This window comes from Choloepus didactylus, chromosome 2, assembly GCF_015220235.1.
Source record: "Choloepus didactylus isolate mChoDid1 chromosome 2, mChoDid1.pri, whole genome shotgun sequence".
In the NCBI taxonomy this organism is placed as follows: domain Eukaryota; kingdom Metazoa; phylum Chordata; class Mammalia; order Pilosa; family Megalonychidae; genus Choloepus; species Choloepus didactylus.
In genome coordinates, this window is record NC_051308.1 from 28,407,267 (window position 1) to 28,430,172 (window position 22,906).

The 22,906-nt window shown below is 32.0% G+C and overlaps 1 protein-coding gene across 7 annotated transcripts in view; it reads right to left on the reverse strand.

Moving 5' to 3' along the window:
* The window catches only part of AKT3 (AKT serine/threonine kinase 3), a 413,894-nt gene that overhangs the window by 59,302 nt on the left and 331,686 nt on the right, over window positions 1-22,906 (reverse strand). For all 7 annotated transcript variants that reach the window (XM_037822276.1, XM_037822269.1, XM_037822307.1 and 4 more), the window contains 3 exons: window positions 17,612-17,740; window positions 6,736-6,950; window positions 515-602 (listed from right to left, as the gene is read on the reverse strand). In XM_037822276.1, coding sequence (XP_037678204.1) covers window positions 515-602; window positions 6,736-6,950; window positions 17,612-17,740 — 432 coding nt within the window. The remainder of the gene's footprint in view (window positions 1-514; window positions 603-6,735; window positions 6,951-17,611; window positions 17,741-22,906) is intronic.

Below are 22,906 nucleotides of genomic sequence, written 5' to 3' on the forward strand. Positions count from 1 at the left end.
CTAGTATCCATTTTGTGGACAATAAAAATCAATTTAAAATAGAGAAATCCCGAATAAGATGTGAATTTATTACTTTGATAAAGATTAAAGCTAAATTTCTTTTTAAAATAAGAATTTTTATAAATAAATCTGAAGTATTCATTTGAAAATTAAATGCATAAGGGCAAATAAAAAATTTATGATTTTGCTAGTTTGTTTTCCTAAAAACACACATAGTATTTGTTGTCTAATTTTTTTTTAAATTAAGGAAACTAGGAGAGGCAAACTATTATGAAAATTTTTAAGAGAGAAAAATCAATTGTTTGACCATGTTGAATAAAATGTCAAGATGTAGTTTGACAGTCAAAATTAAGAATAAAATTTTGTATTAAGCAATCAAACTCCAGAGTAAAATAAAAAATAACATTGCATCATCAAATTTTATTCAATTTTAAAGTTTCTTTTTTTTTTCCTGTAAATTGATTTTAGCAGAGTAGCCAAAGTATATAAACACCATGCCATAAAGATATCCTACCTTTTTATCATATACTTCTTGCCAGTTTACTCCAGAAAAGAAACTGTGTCTCATAATTTCTTTTGCATCGTCTGGTCCTCCACCAAGGCTATGAAGACAGAAATAAAAGTAAATGAGTATTAAACATTTACATAAGTCCATTTCATAACAAAAAAGTTTTCATGAAAGTATACGTTTCTAGGTGACAAATAATTCTGGTGATAAATAGCTATAAATGTAAAAAGATGCTGTAAGATCTAGTTTGCTATTAACAAAAACTAGCCTCAATATGGTATTTTGGAAAGAGCATAGGCTATGGAGGCAGACCTGAAAGAAAAACCAACATTGGCACTTATTAGATATGTGACAACGGAAGAGTTGCTTAACCTTAGGATTTTCCATCTTTAAAGCAGGAATAATACCAATCTCGTGGCTACTGTAAGAAATGACATAGGTAAGCATTTAGCACAATAAGTGGTAGCTATTATCACTGTCAATTCTATAAATCAAATTTCTTTTAGAATTATTCAAGTCCAAAGGCACACTGAAATGTATGAATAACTGTTAGAAAAAATAATTTGTGGAGCATTGATAACAGATAGAAACTCATTGGTTATTTGCATATTCCAAAAGAATTTCCACAGAAATTGTATTGTTAGTCTATGAAATACTATTGCCAAAGCAATGTAAATTAAAAATGAAAACAAAACAAAACAAAACAAAAAAACCAGCCTCCCAATTTTTGAAGGTACTCTTTTTTAACTGATACCTGAACACAAAATTGAATTCAGGTGTTTTCTGGCTTTGTCAGCTTATTTTTACAGATACACAATCTTTAGAAATCACAGTTCAGAAACAGACAATGTGATAATTTAGTATTATTTTGCATGCATTAATGGTTCTTATTTATATGCTTGTAAAATTGTATACTTTTTAAACTAATAATATAGAATATATAGTCACTAAGGGAGGGAAAGAGGAAAGGCAGGAGAGAGAGAGAGGAAGAGAAAGAGAGGGAGACGGAAAGGGAGGGAGAAGAAAGGAGGGAGGGAGAAAGGGAGAGAGGAAGGGAGAAAAGAAAAAAAAACAAGGACAGAAAGAGGAAAGGAAAGCAAAGAGAATTTATTTAAATCTGAATTTTATATGGCAAGTTTTATTTGGACTTGTTCATGGTTAGGAATGAAGGTGTGCTGTAAATGCTTAACAACCAACTTTCTGGGGGAAAATGTATGACACATACATAAGTTTATTATTTATTGATTGATACAAAGGATGTACAGCATAAAATTTACAAAGAACAATAAAATATACAATGTTCTAAATTAGCCAACTGATTCTCATAGAAAACTTTCTTACTTTTTGCTGAACTTTCATATCCAAAGCCAATGAAGAATACAAACTGCCTTACGAGTAGTTCCAACATGAATATTGGTTGATATTTCTGTTTATATTAAAGAGTAAGGTGAAATGATACAACAGAGAGACATAGGTCAGGACATGACTTGTTTGTCAATAATGTGAGTTTGTCAACATTTCTCTGCTGAGTGGTTAATAGTTTTTGAATAGTGGAAGAATATTTTCTCAAATTTTTGTGGTATTTACAATGTAACAGCTATCGACACAACAGACTTTTGAATTTAACCGGCATTACTTTCTTAAGTCTAAACCATCAACAAAACAATAAACCAAGTCCTGGTTTATTTTGTGTTTGCTGATTTCATGGCCAATTTCACACTACCAACACAGTATCAGTCAACACGGTGGTGGAAAGAGATGCACTGTAGTATGCTATTATATAGTATTTCTATACAGATACAAGAGATGTTATTAATCACAAAAGTATAGAGATAATAGTAAAATATAACAAAATTATTAAGAAATGATGATTTTGGGGTATTTATTATCTTTTATTTTAATACACTTGATTTAATCATAAGCTTATATAGCTTAATTTTTAATAATGACTATGTTTAACAATCAGTTCACAAAACTCCTGAAAATTTAAAACTGGCTCTCCCGAACTGGTATGTACTGGCTCCAGCAAACCACTGAGTAGGAAGAAAACCAAATCACTGAGTAGGTGACAGAAACAAGCAATTGTTTAATTCCAATGAATCCTGGTTTTACCAGGTGTAGGAAAACACATGACTGGGAAGGATCTCAGATCCTCCGACACACTGTCAGAATGGAAAATAAAACAATCAGCTGATATCTAAATAACTTTTGTGATGTTAAGTGGTTCCTACAACCTGGGTCTCCTACCCTCAGATCCATATAGAATTATCTAAACGAACCACATCCCTGCTATGGAACTTTTAGAAGGATTAGATCATAATACATTTCCATTGGAACCTTCAGATTGGCAATTTTTTACTTAGATAACAGCACTTCACAGCTTGCTGTCACCCTTTTCACTGTATTTCAAGTTGTGCATGTCTTTCACCTAGGAGACTGCAAAATTTCTTTAAGGGCAGAGATCAGTACTGAATTCTGTACAAGGCATTCTAACTAAGCATGTGCTTAGGGAATTAGAGGAGCAGAAATACCAAAACACATTGTTTGGAAAGAATTTAATATTTCAAAGTATATATCGAGGCAATCTGCCTGAAAAAAAGATCAGAACTTCTTTGTATTTTCTTATACTTATGTTATACTTTATTTCAATATTGTTTTTGCTTTGAGTTAAATCTGTGGGGATGGGTGAGAAGGGAGTTTGAATGGAGAATCACAATCATTTTGTTATTTAGGGCTTCTAAAGGTCTTAACCCAGCTTTGGTTATTCATCTTTGTGTAAGCCCTCAGTTCTCTAGCAATAATTTGGCCTTGGACATAAATAATTAATTTATATTTATCAAATAACATATAAAATTAAAATATAGGCAATGAACACTACGCAAAGTCTAAGAATATTATCTTAAACTGCCATTTTAGAAGCTGGGAAGGATTCTTCAACACAAACTTCCTCAAAGTGTAAAACCGTCAAAAATTTCAATGTCAGTGATTCCCTAATATACAACGTAGGACTTCAAAATAATATCAAAATATCTTTTAAACCGAGGTATTTATATCTAAGAATACTAAACCCAAACATGAGAATGCCAAACTAAGTCCTCAGCTACTATAGATTCTTCAATATTAGGACGTCATAGAGATATTTTCCCAGTTTTAGTGAATTCAACATGAGGTCATCCTTTCCTATAAAGTCTACATGAGAAAGAGACTAATGGAATGACCATAAAGTAATGGAGAATAATAAAAGCAAAATAGTCGACCCTTTGATAGAACTGACAGCAATTCAGTAAAGAATATCAGAAAAATTGAGACAGTATTTAATATAGCTGAATAGGAATAATTAAGTATACTGTAATATACTTAATTGATTATGTTTCTGAAGAATTTTCAGGGTTCTTTTGTTGGTTCTCTTCTTTCTATCGTCTAAAATTTTGAGGTTTCCCAGGATTCTGTCCTAGGCCCTCTTCTCTTCATGTCCCACCCTCTGTACTAGGCTATGGCTCCAGCTACCTCCTATATATCCATGACTCCCAAATCCATATACTTATTACTGGGTTTCTCTTAAGCTCTTGTACTATTATTTCCAGTTGTTACTTGACATTTCCATTTAGGCTTTCTAGAGAAACCTGATTCTGTATATCCAAAGTTATGATCAACCCTCTTTTTGGCTTTATTTCCCATCTGCTATTAATATTCCCATCTTCCCAAAGTAGTTGCCCAAGCTAGAAATCTCAAGAGGCATCTCTGACTCCTCCCATTTCCTTACTGTTTCTATTTAATCATCCACAGAGCTCCATTCTCTTTTCCCACTGCTTCAGGAAGGACTCTTATCTGGAAAATTCTATAAGTATTCATAACGGTTCTGCCTGCCCACCCGTGGTTCTTCACTCTTTTAACACATTTCTCCACAAAGCTGCCACAGTTAACTTTTCAAAATACAACACTGATCATACCGTCTCTTGCATTAAACACTTGAGGAGCTTCTCATCTCCTTCTAAATAAGGATTAAATATTTTCTAAGAAACATAAGGTCCTTTACAATCTAGCATATTAGTTTCATCTCTGTTACCCAACTCTTATTCCATACTCCAGTCTACTGATTTTATCAAATGTTATGCTCATTTGCAATTCTAGCTGTACTTCATACACAAGTTTCTCTGCTTGGAATGCTACTCTCTTCTCTGCAAATTCCAACTCCTTCATGAACCAGCTCAAGTCTTCCAACCCCCTTAGAGCTAATAATTTCAACAGCAATTTGCAAATAGCTTTCTCCAAGCATTTCTTACATTTGTGAACATGTGTTTTGTGCCCCACATTGTTCTATGAACATCTAGAGCAGAGGCTTGTTCATCCCTGCATTCCCAATATTAAACGCAACAGTGGAGAGGCTTGATATATCTGTTATCAAAGGAAAGATTAGATAATTGAAAATAACCTTATCTTCTCCTCAAAACAACAGCAACATCCTAGACTGACAAACCATTAAGAGTTGCCCAGATATTAAGGCACTAACAGTCTAGAAATTTAACTCAAATTTATTCAACAATTACTAATACCTATGGTGTGCTATCCACAGGGGTGGGGAGGGCAAAGAAAAAAAAATGAATGGGACACAGACATGTAAACCACAACTACAATTTTGTTTTATCAGCCACTTATACAGGTACCACAAAGGAAAGGATGGTAAATTACATGGAGGAATTAGGAAAGGATGGGTTAAAGATGCACTGCCCTTAAAACCCAAGCCAAATATTAGATTCCAAAATCAAGTATATAAAATGGAAATCATAAAGACTACCTATAAGCCAGTATAAATCATTTCACTAATTGTGAAATAACCACATTAAATGGCACACATTTCAAAATTTGAACCAATTGGGAAACTGATGCACTGTAAATAAGATGTAGAAGAAACACTGAATAGGTACCAAGAGGCTTGATTTCTACTCTTGCTTCTGCACATATTTTCTGTGAGACCTTGGATAAATCACTTAACTCTGGGCCCCTGGACCTCTGTTTTTTCCTCAAAGAGTAACAACAAATAACATCTGCCCTATTTACTCTAAAGACTGCTAAAAAGAACAAGGGAGATAACAGATGTTAAAGTGCTCTGAAAAAGAAAACAAAAGCATTTTATAAATATAAGGTAGTATCTCAGTTACTATGATTACAAAACATTTTTAAATGGTTCTTCACAAAGCCAAAGGGTGATACCTCTTTTACTATGCTTGCCTATCTCTGCTGAAGGTAAAATCACTTCCCTTATGAACTGAAAAGCTAGAAGCATCTCTAAGGTAAAGAATACCCAAATTTGGAATTTATTTATTTTTTCACTCACTCATCTAGACTGCCAAAAAATATATACTGAACAGCAATCATGAACAGAAGATTGTAACAAAACATTATGTGAGGTGTTGTGGAAAATTCACAATATATGGAATAGTCTTGATCCTTGCGATGAGTATGATCTAACAGACTTTCAGATATACAGAGATATCTAGATAGAAGGATACACATACACATTTACACACATATACATATACACATGCACAAACATTAATAAAAGGGACATTTAAAAATTAGTAGTGATTTCACATATGATTTACAAAATGTATATGTAAATTAACATATAAATATGAACAAAGAATATTGTAGACTCATTGAGTAAAGCAGCAAAGGCTGTAGTATTCTTTAAGTCATAGCTGCAGCTACAAAAACAGGAATACAAAGTGTGGACATTTTTTTTCTTTTCAATCCTTTTAGCCATGAATGGGAAAGAGTATTTTCAAATGACAAACAAGAAAGTAGTTAGATATGCTGACATAGGTTGGGGCAGGGGAGCGTATAGAAACTAGTCTATTATTCTATTTTACAGTGTAAATCAGCAGAAATGTAGACTCAGAGACTGAAAGGAAAAAAATAAAGAGATCTTCCTTACCCAAAATATCAAGCCACAGGGCAATTAAGAAATTATTCGCTCATAATATAGATAATGAAGCTCTCAATGTCCTCATTTAGTAAAATCTGCATAACATTTCCAAGCTGGAGAAAAAGTGAGGAGCTCTTTAAAATATTCTATATTATGTGCTAAAAATAAGTCAGTATCTCAGTGGGAAGATGTCTACACTTAAGACATCACTTCTTGGAGTTAGTTATATTTGAATTCATTTCCATATCACAATTTCTAACCACATCCATTGGTAACTCACTGAGTGTTATCTGAGGCTTACCGTTTATTTGGATCTTTTATCAAGAGCCCTGAAAGCAATGATTTTGCATCTGAAGAGAGTGTTCGAGGAAATTTAATATCTTCCATAAGTATTAGCTCAAAAAGCTTCTCATGATCCTGGTTGTAGAAAGGTAACCTCCCACACATCATCTCATACATGACAACCCCAAGGCCCCACCAGTCCACAGCTCGGCCATAGTCATTATCTTCTAACACCTAAAAGTGAAACCAATAAAAAAGATTAATTATTACACATTAACTTTTAAAGCATTATGCAAAAAACAAAAGATTTTTACATAAAAATGAATCACAACTTTCGAAGCCAAGGTAGGCTATTCCGAGACCTTGACGTTTAAACTATGATGCATCCTTTAAAAGATATGTGAAATATTCAATGTACATTCAGAAATGATCAGTGTACAAAACAGGGGACAGGTCGTATCACAATATTCCAAGCAAATGAGTATATGAGCACACTAAGGATCAAATGAAAAGGGTTTGCTTACTTGTCTATTTTCTCTTAGGCCTACTTAATTTTTCATTCTGGTTCCACTAATTGGACTTTAAGTAACATCTTACAGTAACTCCACACTGATTAAAGAACATATAATGTGCCTTATACATTTTTGTATTCCAAATACAAATTGAATAATAAAATATAGGAGTAAACAAATGCAACTTCATAGAGAAGGATACAGGACATGACAACCATTAAAATAAATTTATAGCTTTTGGGGGTCTCTATATGGTTAGGTCTTTCAGGAAATATTTAATCAAGAAAGTTAATATAAAGGTTTAGGTTGCAATAAACTTCAGTATCCAAAACTTAAGTACTTCACAACAAAAATCTGTTGAACCCAAACAATAGAAATCATGTATTTTATCTCTGTGTGGTACATGTCCTTAAATTTGTTTCCCAAAATTTACATTACACACAAAATAAGCTTTTTAAGAAATTATATGAAAGTACCTGGTAGGCTATGTTAGAGCAATCTGCTGAAATCAGAACACGGCAGCTTGATATTTGTCCCAGAAAAAAGTTTGGCTTTACCTTTTTATTAGATTTCATATCCAATGGAATTTTCAGGATTTTATTTTAAATAACCATATTTGAATAATTTTAAAGCTTACTTTATTGATCCTATCATCTTAGGGAGATCCAGATCAAGAAAACCAGATATATGAAATTTATCAATTAAAAAAAAAACTTTTAACTGATTACATAAGAAAGAGATTTGATGCAGAATCAGGTAATACTCATGTTCTAAAATGTCTTGGTCTAAATTAATTAAATACTTTGATGATTACTCCAATGTGATTTTTATTTAAAATTTACAAGTAATTTCATAGAATTGCAGATATTTTTTATGACAGTAACATGATTATCTACAAATTCTATAAAAGGCACTTTGGTAGACAGATTTTTAAAGATGGAGGATATAATTTCAAGACAAAAATTACATTACATTAAAGATACATTCAGTATATGTTTTAGCAAAGCTATAAAAAGATTCTTAATTCAATTGTAACATTTTTATTCTGGGCTAAAGAAGACTAGGAACTGCATTGGCAAGATATGAACACAAGCCCAGTTCCTATGTTTTCAGAAAAATCCTTTGTAAATCACAAGCAAAATATTTTCTGGAAGAACAAAACAACAAATTCTAGTTTTCCTCTTTAGCCAAAAAAATTTCAAATTTCTGTATGTCTGAAATGAGTAATATGAGAATATTAGGTTATTTCTAAAGCAAAGGAAGGAACTCTATTTGTGTACTTAAGTTAAAGGAAATGCTATATATCTAATTTTAAAATACCAGTGACTTTTAAAAATTATGATAATCGTTCAAGGACCTATCTCATGGCCAGTTAGGAGAATGTAATGTTTGTGGGCCTTTATCTTACTGATACAGGATTTTACCTAACAAGAAAAAATTTTAAATCTAAGTAACCTTTTGCTGCATTCCTACAATACCAGCAGAACAGAGGTACACATGCAAAAAGAGCCAAATGTAGTTTTTAACCTTCTTTTTCATAAAACCATAAAAAGCATAAAAGCTGGATTAACTGCTTCCCGAACCCACATTTCACCAGCCGGGTTCTCATTCCCAGCTGGCAAAACTGGCAATCCTTTATTTTTGTTTAAATACCTGGTTTGCAGCCAGAAGGGAAAGTGAGTACATAAAAAAAAGGGTTTTATTTTTTGACGAGAAGTAAGCAACTGACAAATAAAACTGCACTGTAAACGAATGTTTGATATTAAAATAAAATATATTTTATGCAGCTTTGTAAAATGAATACCAATTCTCAAAGTAGGTCATTTTGCTTCTGAACATAAATGCTTTCATTGATATATATATACATAATGCTATAATTAGAATAGTTAGCTGCTATTTTATACTGAACATAATGTATGACTTATTAACATGGAAACATAAGAAATGCTGAAGAGAAACACCAAACAACTCAGCCGGTCCTCTTTATCAAAGAGTCTTTGCTATCAATTAAAATTTTTGCTCAACCAGACACTCCTGCCTTCCAAACAGCTGTAAGATGAAATGAAACATACAAGAAATAAAAATAAAAGTGATTACAATGTTCTGCACATGGATATATAACATAAAACATGTTCCTACTGTTCATACAAAATGCTCTCTCTCTCCTTAAATCAAAACTATTACAAAACACTCTACTTTGAAATACCATAGAAATCATAGAGTCAAATTATTTCAAATGCAATAGCCTCTATAAAATTATTTTTAGAAAATAATTTTCCTCCCTTACTCAAGATTACACTAACATATAAAATTTATATTCACTTAATCTAAGTGCTGTAATTCTTCTGGCTATTTCTGGTGATGTTTGTTCTAGCAAAAAGGCTAATTTACTTCACGGTTATCATGAGAGCTGATCCGAAGTAGAGGTACAACAATGGTAAAGCACATGTCAACTCCATTAAAATGCTGCTTACATAATTTGGATGTAAACACAGATCAAAACCTACTCTTGGAAAAATAATCCAGTAAAAACCTTATCTTGAAGAGTTAATCCAAAAGAAGTTAACTCTTTTCCTTAAAACCAATGTAAATGCCTTTCAAATTAAACTCGAGGTTTAAACGTGAATGCAGACATTTAGCATTTTCTTCTATCTCTACTGTGCTTTGTAATCATACAGGTAAGCTTTATTTTAATACTTACATTTAAAACAAATGCCCAGAGATAAAGAATAAGAGGAGATTTGGAGCACTGAAATAAATGTAAATGTTGTAAATGATGAGAAGTCACATCAAATCAAAACCCAGAGAACAAGCTTAAAACAACAAGGTTTAGTTTCAATTTTTCCACTAGAACCCAAAGATTGCTTCATTTTTAGATATAATAAAACCTAAAGTTCAAAGAGGTCACAATGATATTTGATGAGGACACTTCCATTTACAAAACAAGCAAGTGAATTAAAAAAAAAAAATCATCACAAATAGCTTTTGAATAATCATCCAAATACCTATTTTCAAGAAATACATTAAACAAGAAACTACATATTTTTAAAAATAGTATTATTATTTAAAGTTCCCAATATAAATATTTATTTGGCTATTGGGCATTTTCAAAAAAAAATATTCATTCCAGTATTATTTTACCAATTAGGATTTACTGGGAAGTTGAGGAGACATCTCTCTCAGCTTGCTGGCCAGGCCACACAATGCACCCAAGGCAAGCAATTATAAGGAGTCTATGTATGCCCTGGAGTGGCTTACTACTCAATCAGTAGTCCTGACAGAACAGATGGGGGAAAAATTAAACATCTAAACAAACTGTCTGCACACCTATGTTGTGAAAGTAAACTGCGAACCTGGATACACCAATTTACCGTTAATTCAAAAAAAAATTGTTTTCTGGTAACCTTACATTTCAGGTAACTGATATATGTATATTTTATATATAAACATACATCTCTGTATTTTATCATTTATGGAACCCTTCATATATTCTTAACATCAAAGGTACTAAAAAAAAAAGGACCTATAGATCTTCTAATTCAGGTTTTAAAATGTATTATAACTTCAGGAAAAGTATACATGTTATTCATAAGAATTATAAATTCCATCTTCTTCATAAATGTATATATTTTAACCAGTTCTCAACTGCTTTATTAATCCTTAAGACACTGAACCTGTAAATGCCACTTGCTGTGAATTAGAACGCTATAAGCTTTATGGCCATTTCTTAGCAAGCATTCACAAATACACACAGTGGACATTGTACTTTAAAAAACAAACTGACTTCAACAGGCAAAATCTTTGAACAAGACAAAAGAATATCTGTCTTGCTGGTGATCAAATGCTGGTGATCAAATCATACTTATATCTTCCTAGAGATTTCTATATTTCCTTTTTATCCTGAAGCAAAAGACATTATGGGGTTCTAAGAAACTGGGTCTTTGTAACTGAAATAAAAATAGCCATAGGAAAACACTAATGCTCACAATTAGGTTTAGTCTTGTGTATATTCTCATGATTCAGAGAATTTAAAAATAAACTTTGTGCTTCAACTAGCAGCATATCAAAGAGCTGATCCAACTATTCTGACTGTTAAAGCCAAAAGACCACATACTTTAAAAAGATGTTTAGATGGAAAACAGCTACTACAAGAACTGACAGACCTACAGGTAAGGAAAACTGCCACTCATAAGCATTGGCAGGCACTAAAATGGAACTAAAATTTTAGTTCATATTTAAACAACATTTGATTATGCGACAAAATGAGACGGTTTTAATATTATCAGAAACAGTATAAAACAGCATTGTAGTAAAGAAAGAAATGGGTTAAATATATTCAATTAAGTATTAAGCCAACTCATAAGGACAGTTAGTTCTTAAATATAAATACTAACTGTAAAGCAGACAACATCTACGTGAACTAATCACTATGCTTCTTTAGTTAATTTTCCCCTTTAATGTATTTGATTAGACCCTTTTAGAACTACCAGAAAGACGAAGATTTTCAAAAAAACTTTTGGAGGACAGGTGTTATACGAATTATTAATGAATAAAATAGGATTGCATACAGTCAATTTAAGAACCACTTTTCTTTTTATAAAAAGCTTGTAAATTCTAAAACTAGCTCCATAAGCTATTAGAATATAGTAGAATTTTGTCTTAAGGCTAATAAAAATGTAACTATGTATACTATGATTTTTCCTTAGAGATCAAATGTGTAAACTTATGTAACTTTGGCCTCATTCATTTCTCTTAAAATATCCTAAAAAATATATTGCCAGGGACCATAAAATGATTATCTTCTACATTTATTCTTTGTTGGACTTAAAATATTTAAATTGAATTCTATTTTATACATTTAAATCGTTAGGTTCTAACCACCCCCCTCATTTGTGCTATCCCCATACTAGCATTATCTTTACTCTTAATTTATGTGATTCACTCAACTTATTTCAAAGAGGTAAATGCATACCTTTGGCTCTAAATTGATAGAGAATTTAATTTCCATTTGTGCTACTATCTATATAGCATTACAATTACTTTGAGCAAATCTTTGTATCAGAAGTTATCAAAATACTCTGACCTACTTATATATATTTCTATATACACTATATATTTTCAAAATATTCTTATATTAAAGATATTACTAGGTTTCAAAAGAAAAATGAATAACATTACAGCAATGTATGTTTTCTAAAAATGGGGTTCTGAAAATTAAGAGTGCATAAAAATTTAATGCATTTTTCAACCACCAAAATGAAATAACATTAGAAGAAATAAAATTATATATTTTTTGCTAAATAACAACTGTAATGAGAGACTATACATTTTTCAACAATCCAGTCATTTTTTGCAATCTTTTTGTTAGTTCTAACTTGATTATCAAATAATTTTTATTTTTACACTATTACAGAAGTGCATTTCTCTAGGTTTCCAAAACCACCTTATTCAACCTTCCCCATCTGTCACCATCTGCTTCTTTTTAGCATGTACTTTTTGTGTGATCACATAAGCATGTGAAAAATAACTAACATTCAGATGATTATCTGCTGGTACATTTGAGGACTGGGCATAATAAAAGTGAACTGCCAAAACGTACTTAACACTTTTAATTTTGTTGGGTCTTGCATGTAAGCTACATTTGATTTTCAAACTGTTTTACAGTTGGAAAGTTGATCAGGTACTGCTAACTCTTGAGCAAAGCTGAGACTCAAAATAATTAGCACTGCATAAAATGGTTATATTCAATGAGAGGGAAATTAAATAATAAAATTTAACAGTTCGAGTTTATATGTAATTTCAAATTTCTTTTATAACATCTAGGTGTGAAAATACAGTATATGTTACAGAAACAAAATCACCTCAAGATATCTTATGGTCCTTAATTTTCTGTAGGTCAAGTTTATTTCCTTCTGATACTTACATTTCTTAAAAGAGCAAAAATTCACTCATTTAAAACTGTACAGACTAAAGCATTTTTAGAGATTTAGCATATTAAATGCATAGCTTATATGCCTGCTAGGATTGCATATTGCAGCCTCAGTAAAAAAAAAAAAGAGCATGATTTTTCCTTTAACAATAAATAACAATAAAGATCTATAATTCTTGAGATGTTGGGAAACTGCATTGTAAGCTCCATTCTTCATCAAAAGAGGTAACGGAACAATTACTTTTCTAAATATTCTCTTTTATCAAATGACATATTTTAAAAATACAATACCTCTTTTCTGGTGGTCTTTGCACCAAGAAGAAGTAAGTTAATTTAAAACGTAAGTTTGTTTAAAATTCTGCTATGAATCTGACATATTGGACATTTAATAAACTAATTTTCAACTGATTTCTAACATTAAAATATATATATATCTTAGAAATATCCTTCATCTATCTTTTAATAGCAAAGCATATCTACCAGATTAAAATCATTTAAAAGGCAAAGGATGACCAAGGGTAGATGAAGTATGATTCCAGCAAGAGATCTACATCATGAGTAAAAAAGTTCTACGAGAACAGGAAAAGGGAAAATATTGACAGTGAGTCACTCACAAAAGAAGCAGTACTCAAGAATGTATTCCAGTCTGCTAAACTACTACTTATATTATCATCAAGAACAGGCTGGGATTAAAAATGGTATGCGCTAGAAATTTCAGGGCTCAAAAAAAGTGAGAGACATCATCTGTAGTAAAGGGAAGAGGCTAGTTTCAGCTCTTGCCAATCCTCCCCTAACACTAACCACGTAAAGCTGGGCGCATTATTGCCTTGAAGTCACAATCTCACCAGTGACTCTCTCACCCACAAAATCACATCTAAACTCCTTTGCATTCTGATTCCTACCTATGGGTCCAGGTCTCCCTCTCTCTGCTTTCCCATTATAGTCCCGGACTCTCCAAGCAGGCTTATGCAATTCGCTTTTCTTTCCATTACACCGGCACATAACTCTAGAACAGCAGTATCTTCCTGCATAGTAATAATTATTTTGCATATCTTATCACTTAGTAAACAGCAAGCAACTTGAGGGCAAAAACCATTTCTTGCTATCTTTGTATTCCCAGTATCTAACATAATGTTAATACCTAGTAAATATTCAGTAAATATTTAATTAATGAGTGAATATTGTTTGGTGAAATGGTCCATATTGGAGACAAGAATAAAGCAGCTAAATTATTGTTTGTAAAAGTGAAGGCAAACATGAAAGTAACTCTGATTTAACAAAAATACAGTATATGACACAAATATTTAAATATAATTATAAGAATTAAAATTGCATAAGAAGTTAGTTGTTTCAAGATTTGTTATCCTTGAAAAATAACTACAATGATCACTCTCCCTTTTAAGGTGTCAATATTTTAATTTATGAATAAGCATGTATCAACCATAAGCTGCTCTTAAAGGCACTTTCGCAGTATTAAAAAAAAGGTATGCAGAAATGTTTTCATACTTATCTTTAAAAAGAAATTGATAATTTCTTGTGAACTGTAAACTTTCTATTTAGAAACAATCAGCCTCTTGCGCTAAATTCTTGGTTTTGTTCTTCAGTTGATGACATTTGCATAGAAAACAATATCTTTGTTTCTCAGGAGATCATGTGCTTCTGAAATTAGATGTATTTATCTTCTTCAGAAATGATTTTCCCCAATTGTGACACAACTAATTTTGTTATTCTAAATATGGGATATCATCATCCATGGAAAATGTATAGCAAGGGTAATTGAACTCCAGAGAAACAAAGAATTTGTTTTTCATGACCTTCACAAAACATTCCTATTTAGAAAATATTAGCTTGTATTTGAATAAACAAGGAATAGTGTTTCTAAAATTTTACCTAATTCAGTCATAAAAACGGAGAATTTTAAACTCCTGTAGATTTTAACATTTTAAAAAATGTTATTTTTTGGCAGCCCCCAAGAAAGTAATAGTTGGAAATTTACTGTATTTCAAACATTAACACTTATTTACAACTCAACATTTTTGAAACATAAATTTAATTCCTAATTGAAAAGAACTACTATAATAATAAACAGGCATGAGTTAATATATGTATACATAAGGAGTGCTGGTATCATTGTGAATTTATTCCTACTTTCTTTTGATTACCCTTTTCCTGTTGAACATTTATTTACAAAGCACCCACTTAAAAACTTACAATTATTTACACCTATAAGTGGCCTTGAAACTGTGATTTATTTTGGGGGCGATGATGTAACTAAAACAGTAAAAAAAGTGGGCTTTGGAGTCAGATGGTCCTAGTTAGCATCTTGATTCTACCTCCATTACCTCTGAGCTGTGTATATCACACAAGTTTTGTGAAAAAAATCTGTTCCTCAGTTCCCTCATCTTTAATACATCAGGTTTCAAAACTATTCCAAATATTAAATGAGTTAACTGATGCAATATACTTATATAGTAGTGGCACATAGTAGATAATAGTAATTCTAACCATCAAAAATTAATCCTTCCCTATTTGCTCTAGCTACACTAAATTGGAATTTGTGGAAAAAATTGAGCTTGTTCCTGCTTTGGGTGTCTGTCTCCACCTAATCTGCATGAGATTAGGACCTGCTTCAACCAAGCATATGACAGAAATTATGATATGTGACTCCTGAAATGAGGTCATCAATGAGTGCATACACAATGTTCATAGCAGCATTATTCCTAACAGCCCCAAAGTGGAAACAACCCAAATATCTAGCAACTGTTGAGTGGATAAACAAAATGTGGTATATCCATATAATGGAATGTTATTCAGCCATACATGTGAATGAAGTTCTGATACATGTTACAGCATGGATGAACTTTGAAAACATTATGCTAAGTGAAAGAATTCAGACACTAAAGGCCATATACTGTCTATTTTCTTTTATATGAAATGTCCAGAATAGGCAAATCAATAGAAACAGAGAGTAGATTGGTGGTTACAGGACCTGTGGGAAGAAGAGAGGAGACTAAGGAGTGACTGCTTGGATACGGAGTTTCATTTTTTGGGGGTGATGAAAATGTTCTGGAATTAGACAGTGGTGATGGTAATACAATTCTGTTAATATACTACAAAACCACTGAATTATATGCATAAAAGGGTGAATTTTATGGTATATGAATTACATTCCAATACAATTGTTATAAAAATATACTATGAAAATATATATATTTTTAAATTAGTAAAACATTTCCTTATGGTTTACTGGTGAAAAGAAAAAGGAAATGCAGCTTCCATTTTGTTCCTTGGGGCATTCACTTTTAGAGTTCACAGCCAAAGGAGTCCAACTACCCTGAAGCTCCCATGCTCCGGGGAAGCCCAGGTCATACAGAGAGGGTTAGTATAAATGCTTCTTTTAATAATACTGCTAAGGTCCCAGTTTAGCCTACATCAAATGCCAAATCAGATACCGCCCTTCTCCAGCCACAGAGTCATCCCCTAGCTGTAAAGTGCTTACAGTTGAGGCCCTATACATCACAGAGCTGTGATAACCCATCCCTGCTGTTCCATCTGAATTCCAGACTCAGAAAACCTGTGATTACAATAAAATGGTTGTTTTTCACCATTGAGTTTTGAGGTAGTTTGTCACACAACAATAGTAACTGGAATGTTATCTTAAAATAGTCACTACCCCATACCCTTTTTTTAACCTTGCTTTTTTTTTTCTTTATAGCACTTATTCACTACATGATATTATGTTACATACTGATTTTTATTATGTCTCCTTATGCTAGAAGTAAGTTCTCTGAGATAAGGGTCTTTTCCTGTCTTGTTCCTGTAACCACAATACCGAGAATAATACCCACTGTATTACAGTAAATACATAGTAGGTACACCAAGCATAGTAGACATAATAAAAATTTGTTGAACAAACAAATTAATGAATTACTGTGGCACTCTCAGCCTGGGAAGGTCACTGGGTAAGAGCTTTCTCTGACACAAATTCCAAAATGTAGCCACTGTCATTTCATTAACTTTGTCAATGAAATAATTTCCTATAATGTAGTATCAAATTCAAGTTCCTGCAATACTACAAATTCAAATAATCATTGTTTCTTTGATTCTAAGGCAAGTCCAAGATGGACTTGGACTAAACTAAACATTCAACTATTCTATTTTAATGAATAAATTAAAATGAGCATGACCAAGGAATAAAATATACATGGCCAAGAAATAAAAATTGACTTAATCTACTACAGCTAGGGTCTTTGTGCTCATAAAGTTTAGAAAAATTAATTTCTTTATATTCTTGCCCCTATAATACCACATTAGACAAGTTGGCACAAAATAAATTTGATTCAGGTGAAATCCACATAAAAGTAGTAGGTGCTACATTTTTTTTAAAAAAAGTTTACTTTGCAAAACATTATGTCAAGATTAATTTTTTTCCTATTAATGTAACCAAAGCCTACCTCTGGTGCCAGATATTCTGGTGTACCACAGAACGTTTTCATCGTGGCTGCATCTGTGATCCCTTCTTTGCAAAGTCCAAAATCTGTAATTTTTATATGGCCATCTTTATCCAGCATCAAATTCTCCAACTGTGTATTAAGAAAAATGACATAATTTGTTTTACAGTTATCAACAACAAGAAAATACAGTTTTGAAAAATTACTGAATGTTGAGTAAGGTATTTTGGAAAGAGGAAAGAGTTGTAGTTGACAGAATTTTCAGTACTTACAAACTGTAGTTTCCTAATTTACGTGTTAAGAGAAACACATTTTTTCACATACTTTATGATGATGAAATTATTGATTTTTAAACCAATGGGAAAGAGTGCTATGGCTTTAAGAGCCATTATGATGTAAGTTCTGAGGACTAAAGCTGAATCAACCTTTCAAAGCAAACATCAATCTTTTTCTTTCTTTTTTTGTTGTTTTTTTAAAAATAATTGAATATGATCTAAACAATCCCAATGAGATGAGCATCTTCTTCTAGGTAGACGGTTTCCAACAAATTCTCTTGGGCATCTATTGCTATTATAAAATATTCACTTACAGAAACATTTTTTTTTGGTGGGTGGTTGTAAATCAAGCCTAAACCTTATTTTGTAAGGTAAGGTGATATTCTCTTTTGTAATTCTTCGTAATAAAGAAATACCAACCCCTTTAAACATAAAAAGAAAAAGAATATCCAAGTCAAACATTCAACAGTTAATAAAAATATATAACACAAATATTATAAAGTTGGAATCCCTTTGAAGCCATTAAGTAAAAAAAAAAAAAGAAAGAAAGAAAATGCTACATCTGAAAGATTTATCCAAATAGCAAGATCACCTTCCACAAAAGAAAATTATGAAATTCAGAGAGGAGTTTGTGCGAAGCCACCACAATTAAAAATAACAAAAATATAATCATTTTTTCCGATTTGAACCCCAAATTATGATTATCATCACACAAAAATACATTTGTATTTGGATTTGTAACTCTACAGACTTACATAGATGGGCACCATAACTTGGCCCAATCATTTAGATACAACCTATAGGTATACCAAGTAGAAACTTCTCTTACCACATATAAGAAATACACATATGAAAAATATATGAGCAGAGTGAATGATAATAAAATTACTTAAGGAACAGATACTTACTCTACTCCTTAATATGATGACATTGTAGAGTGCTCACCTGAACTCTCAAGTCAATATTAAATTTAAAACAGAACTCTACATATGAACATAAACAGATACCAATCATGTAACATGAGATGACATTAAATTTGCGACATGTCATATCAGCAAATGTCTCATAAACCAGAAAATAAATACAAGTTTATCTCCACCAAAGGAAAGATCAGAATAGACGTAACCTTTTATATAGTACTAAAATCTGCTACCCAGGTGAACTAACTGCTCAATAAATGTTTTACATATACCAGATTTCAGAGAAGTGAATGTCTCCAATTTGTATACAGAAAGCTGAGTGAACCCTAAATATATTGTTGAATCTTTTAAAAGTTTAAGTTCTTTTATTTTATCCAAATTCAGACATCTTGCATCTTAAGTTTCTCTACTAACCAGAAACTAGAAATTAAACCTACTTTGCAGAGTCCTGAATACTGAAACGAGTCAGGACTATCAAGATTCTCTGCCTAGTTCTGTTTCTTCCTACCTGTGATTTCTCTCTCTCTCCCGTTCTTTCTCTTCCTCATAACCTCTGTCTGCCTCTGATTTTCTCGCCTTTTTTCTTTCTCTTTCAAACAACAGTCTCTTCTTCTCTCACCTAACTTCCCATAATGGGAAAGAGAAGTATATACTAGAGAGTCTGTTGTTTTGTTGAATAAAAACATATGTGCTCTGTTTTTAATTTTTTTTTAGATGTCTGTTTTAATATGTTAATATAATTTATAAACTCAAAACCTAGTTCTATTATTATTGGTAATTTTTCAACAGTAGAAAGTTTAATGGCTGATTCTTAAACTCTTTTGACAACATTGTATTTCAAAGGAAAGAGCAAAGTTCAAGAATAGACCCCTATAAAACACTTTGCCAGTTCAATAACTTCATTAAAAACACTTCCATATGCAAAAGTTTCTTCTGAATAAAATAAAAAAACTTCTAAATATTTCATAATTTTCAAGTCAGTAATTCTATAATAGTGTTCACTTTCTTCCATCAATTATTTTTCTTCTCTCACCATTCTAAAAATGTCATTTTGCCAAGCATGACTGACAAAAACAACTTGTCCATCAAAAGTATAGACAAACAGCCAGAGATGTGTCATTTTAAAAAATAATTATTCCCCAAACTAAACCTGCATAAACTTAAATCACATGGTAACTAAATGTCCATTCTTATAATAAAATCAATGATAATTTTCCAAGAATAGATGACAAAGTTTCCTTAGAATACAAGAACCATTAGCGGGGTGATTCCCAAACCTGAAGGATACACAGAATCACCTGAAGTCTTTCCAAAGTGAACCAATGGACTAGATATCAAAAACATCTGGAAATCACTTCCTTACTGCATTTAATACTAACATATAAAGAGTGTTCAGTCATACATTTTTAGGAACCTTCTCTGTAAAGGAGGAAGAAAAATATTTACAAATTGCTTTTCTTTGGTTCTCTCTTCTAAACCTTATGGTTTTTCCTTCTTCCCTTTGATAGATACAAAATGCAAAATGCATAGTTTCACTGACTGTTCAGGTACCCTCTATAAAACTTTAAATGCATCTGTTTTATCTCCACTGTCAGTTTCCAACACTGAGAGCTGGGCAGTATGCTTATGCTTATTTGATACATCTACTAGCAAATCAATGATGAAGTCAAATGGGAGGTAATAAGAAAAGATTATATATCTAAAATCTGGGTAACGCTTATTGTATGTTTCAATTTGAGGATTGTTATCTAACAATACATGCTTTTAAGGACAGAAAAAATTAGACTATGTCTCATAGAATTTCCACACACATACAAAATTACATGTTTTTACCTAGTTGAAATGGATATGCACTATTTGATAGAGGGTCTTGATTCAGCATGTATTTGAGGAAATGGTAGATTTTAAAATCTTTTTTCCTCTGTGCTTTCTTGTGCTTACAAGAAAGTAGTATGATCCCTCCTGCTCTTGCATTCTAAAAATTCTGTCTTTATTAATACAGTGCTTCCCCAAATTTTATACTTCATAGCACAATAAAAAATGAAATTTATTGAGCACATCAGGATAAATGGGTAAAGCTGCTGGAGGCCAGAAGTAAGTGGCCTGGAGGCTCCCCTGCCCACCTTGAGGGCTGAAGGATGCTGCATATTGGGTTCTTTTATAACCCATTCATGGCATACAGGCTGGGAAGCTGTGCTCTAAAATATGCTAGGCTGTTAAAATGTTTAAAAGCAAAACCAATGTAGATATATATATATATATGGCATTTAGGTATTATTTCATTTAAATGGCTGACATGTTGATTAAACAAAGAAATGAAAATAGGAGTTCCTCTCTGGTGACTATTGTAGCAATATCAAGAAATAATTCCCTTCATTCACTCTCAGACCCCATGCTAATATAAATATATCAAAATTGATTTTAGGTACCAGGAATTACTCAAGCCCATGAAAGCAGTAAGGAATTCCTCCTTTGCACATTGCAGATTTAGTTATATGGGCATCAAAGTGATAAAATGTCACAGGCTGACCTGCAGGAATTGAACAACCATCAAATTAAGAGAGTGTGCTAAAACAGTGATAGGAACATATTTCTTCACTTTCAACCCTCCTAACCTAGAAAAGAATTCAGAATGTATATTAGTGGAGATACCACCTAGATTACCAAGCTATTTAAGTATTTGCTACAAATAAGGCACATGGCCCAGTAATACCACTTAATTTTAAGAGATGGAAGGGATTCCTAACTAGCGGTGGCTTAAAATTTCTCTAAAGGCGTAATCAAGAGTGACCTTATGGTTAAAAGTGGGAGTTAGAGGGTATTTTTTATTTTCTAAGCTTATTACTTTGAAGAACTCTCAAACTTACAGAACAGTTGCAAAAATAATACAAAACCCATAATAGAGAACGCCACCATACCCACCATCGAGATACACAGATCCACCCATTTTTAACATTTTTATACATCTGAACTTTCCTTCCTTTCCTCGCTCTCTTCCTCCCTCCCTTCCTATATATCTGTCTTCTAAACATTTAAGAATAGGTTGTATACATCTTGCTCCTTGAACACTTAATATTTCCATGTATATTTTCTAAGAACAAGGATATTCACTTATGTAACCATGTTAATTACAATTAAGTTAAAAAAATTTTAAATTGATATAAAATTGACTGTCTATGTTACAATTTTTTATATGTCCCAATCATATCCTTTTGGGCATTTTCGCCACCATTATTAGATCCAGCCCAGGGTCATGCATTGAATTTAATTGTCAATGTCTCTCTAGTCTTTTTTCAAATTGCAGAAACATATAAAGAACATAAATCTTCCCATCTCAACCATTCCCAGGGGCTATATCTTGAGACGAGGTATGCACAGCAAACATGGTGTTTTAATTTAGACTGTACATTTATTTGGGGTGGAATTCATGGAGCTGATGAAGATTGGGAGTGTGGTAAAAGAGTCACTGAAGCCACCCTTTTGTGACATCACTGTGTCTTAGAAATTAACTTAATCTATTTGGTAGTTTCTCAAATTAATAAAGTAAGTGATAAATACTCTGATTAGGTAAAAAAATATGATTAGATGTTTCACAAATGGAATACAGCAATAATTTATGTATTATTTTCTTTTTTTTTTCTCCCTCGCACACTCTTAGAGAAAACTCTTAATGAATTCCAATCTCATTATATGCATCTTTGCAAATGTCCCTGTTCAGCCTACTCTGTACTTGGATGGCCATGGTCACTGAAAATATAAGTTATATTTGCAAAAAAAGAACAAAACAGAAAAGAAGTTTCCAAAATGTCATTTATATTACTGAAGAAGTCTTAGAAGAAATTTCTTCAAATTATTATACTATCATGAAGCAACACCAGTGTTCTCTAAGTAATCACAGGGAACTTAAGTCCTTAATAAAACAAAATTTCATATCATGACGTACACTGATAAATTAAGCAAACTTACTTTTGAAGGTGTAACAAGGCCTCAATAATTTATCTGTTCCTATGAACACAAGCTATTAGGAAATATAAAATGATACACTATATCGTAAATTAACTTGCATATGAAATAAGACTTTGCCTTCAATGATAAATGGGGCA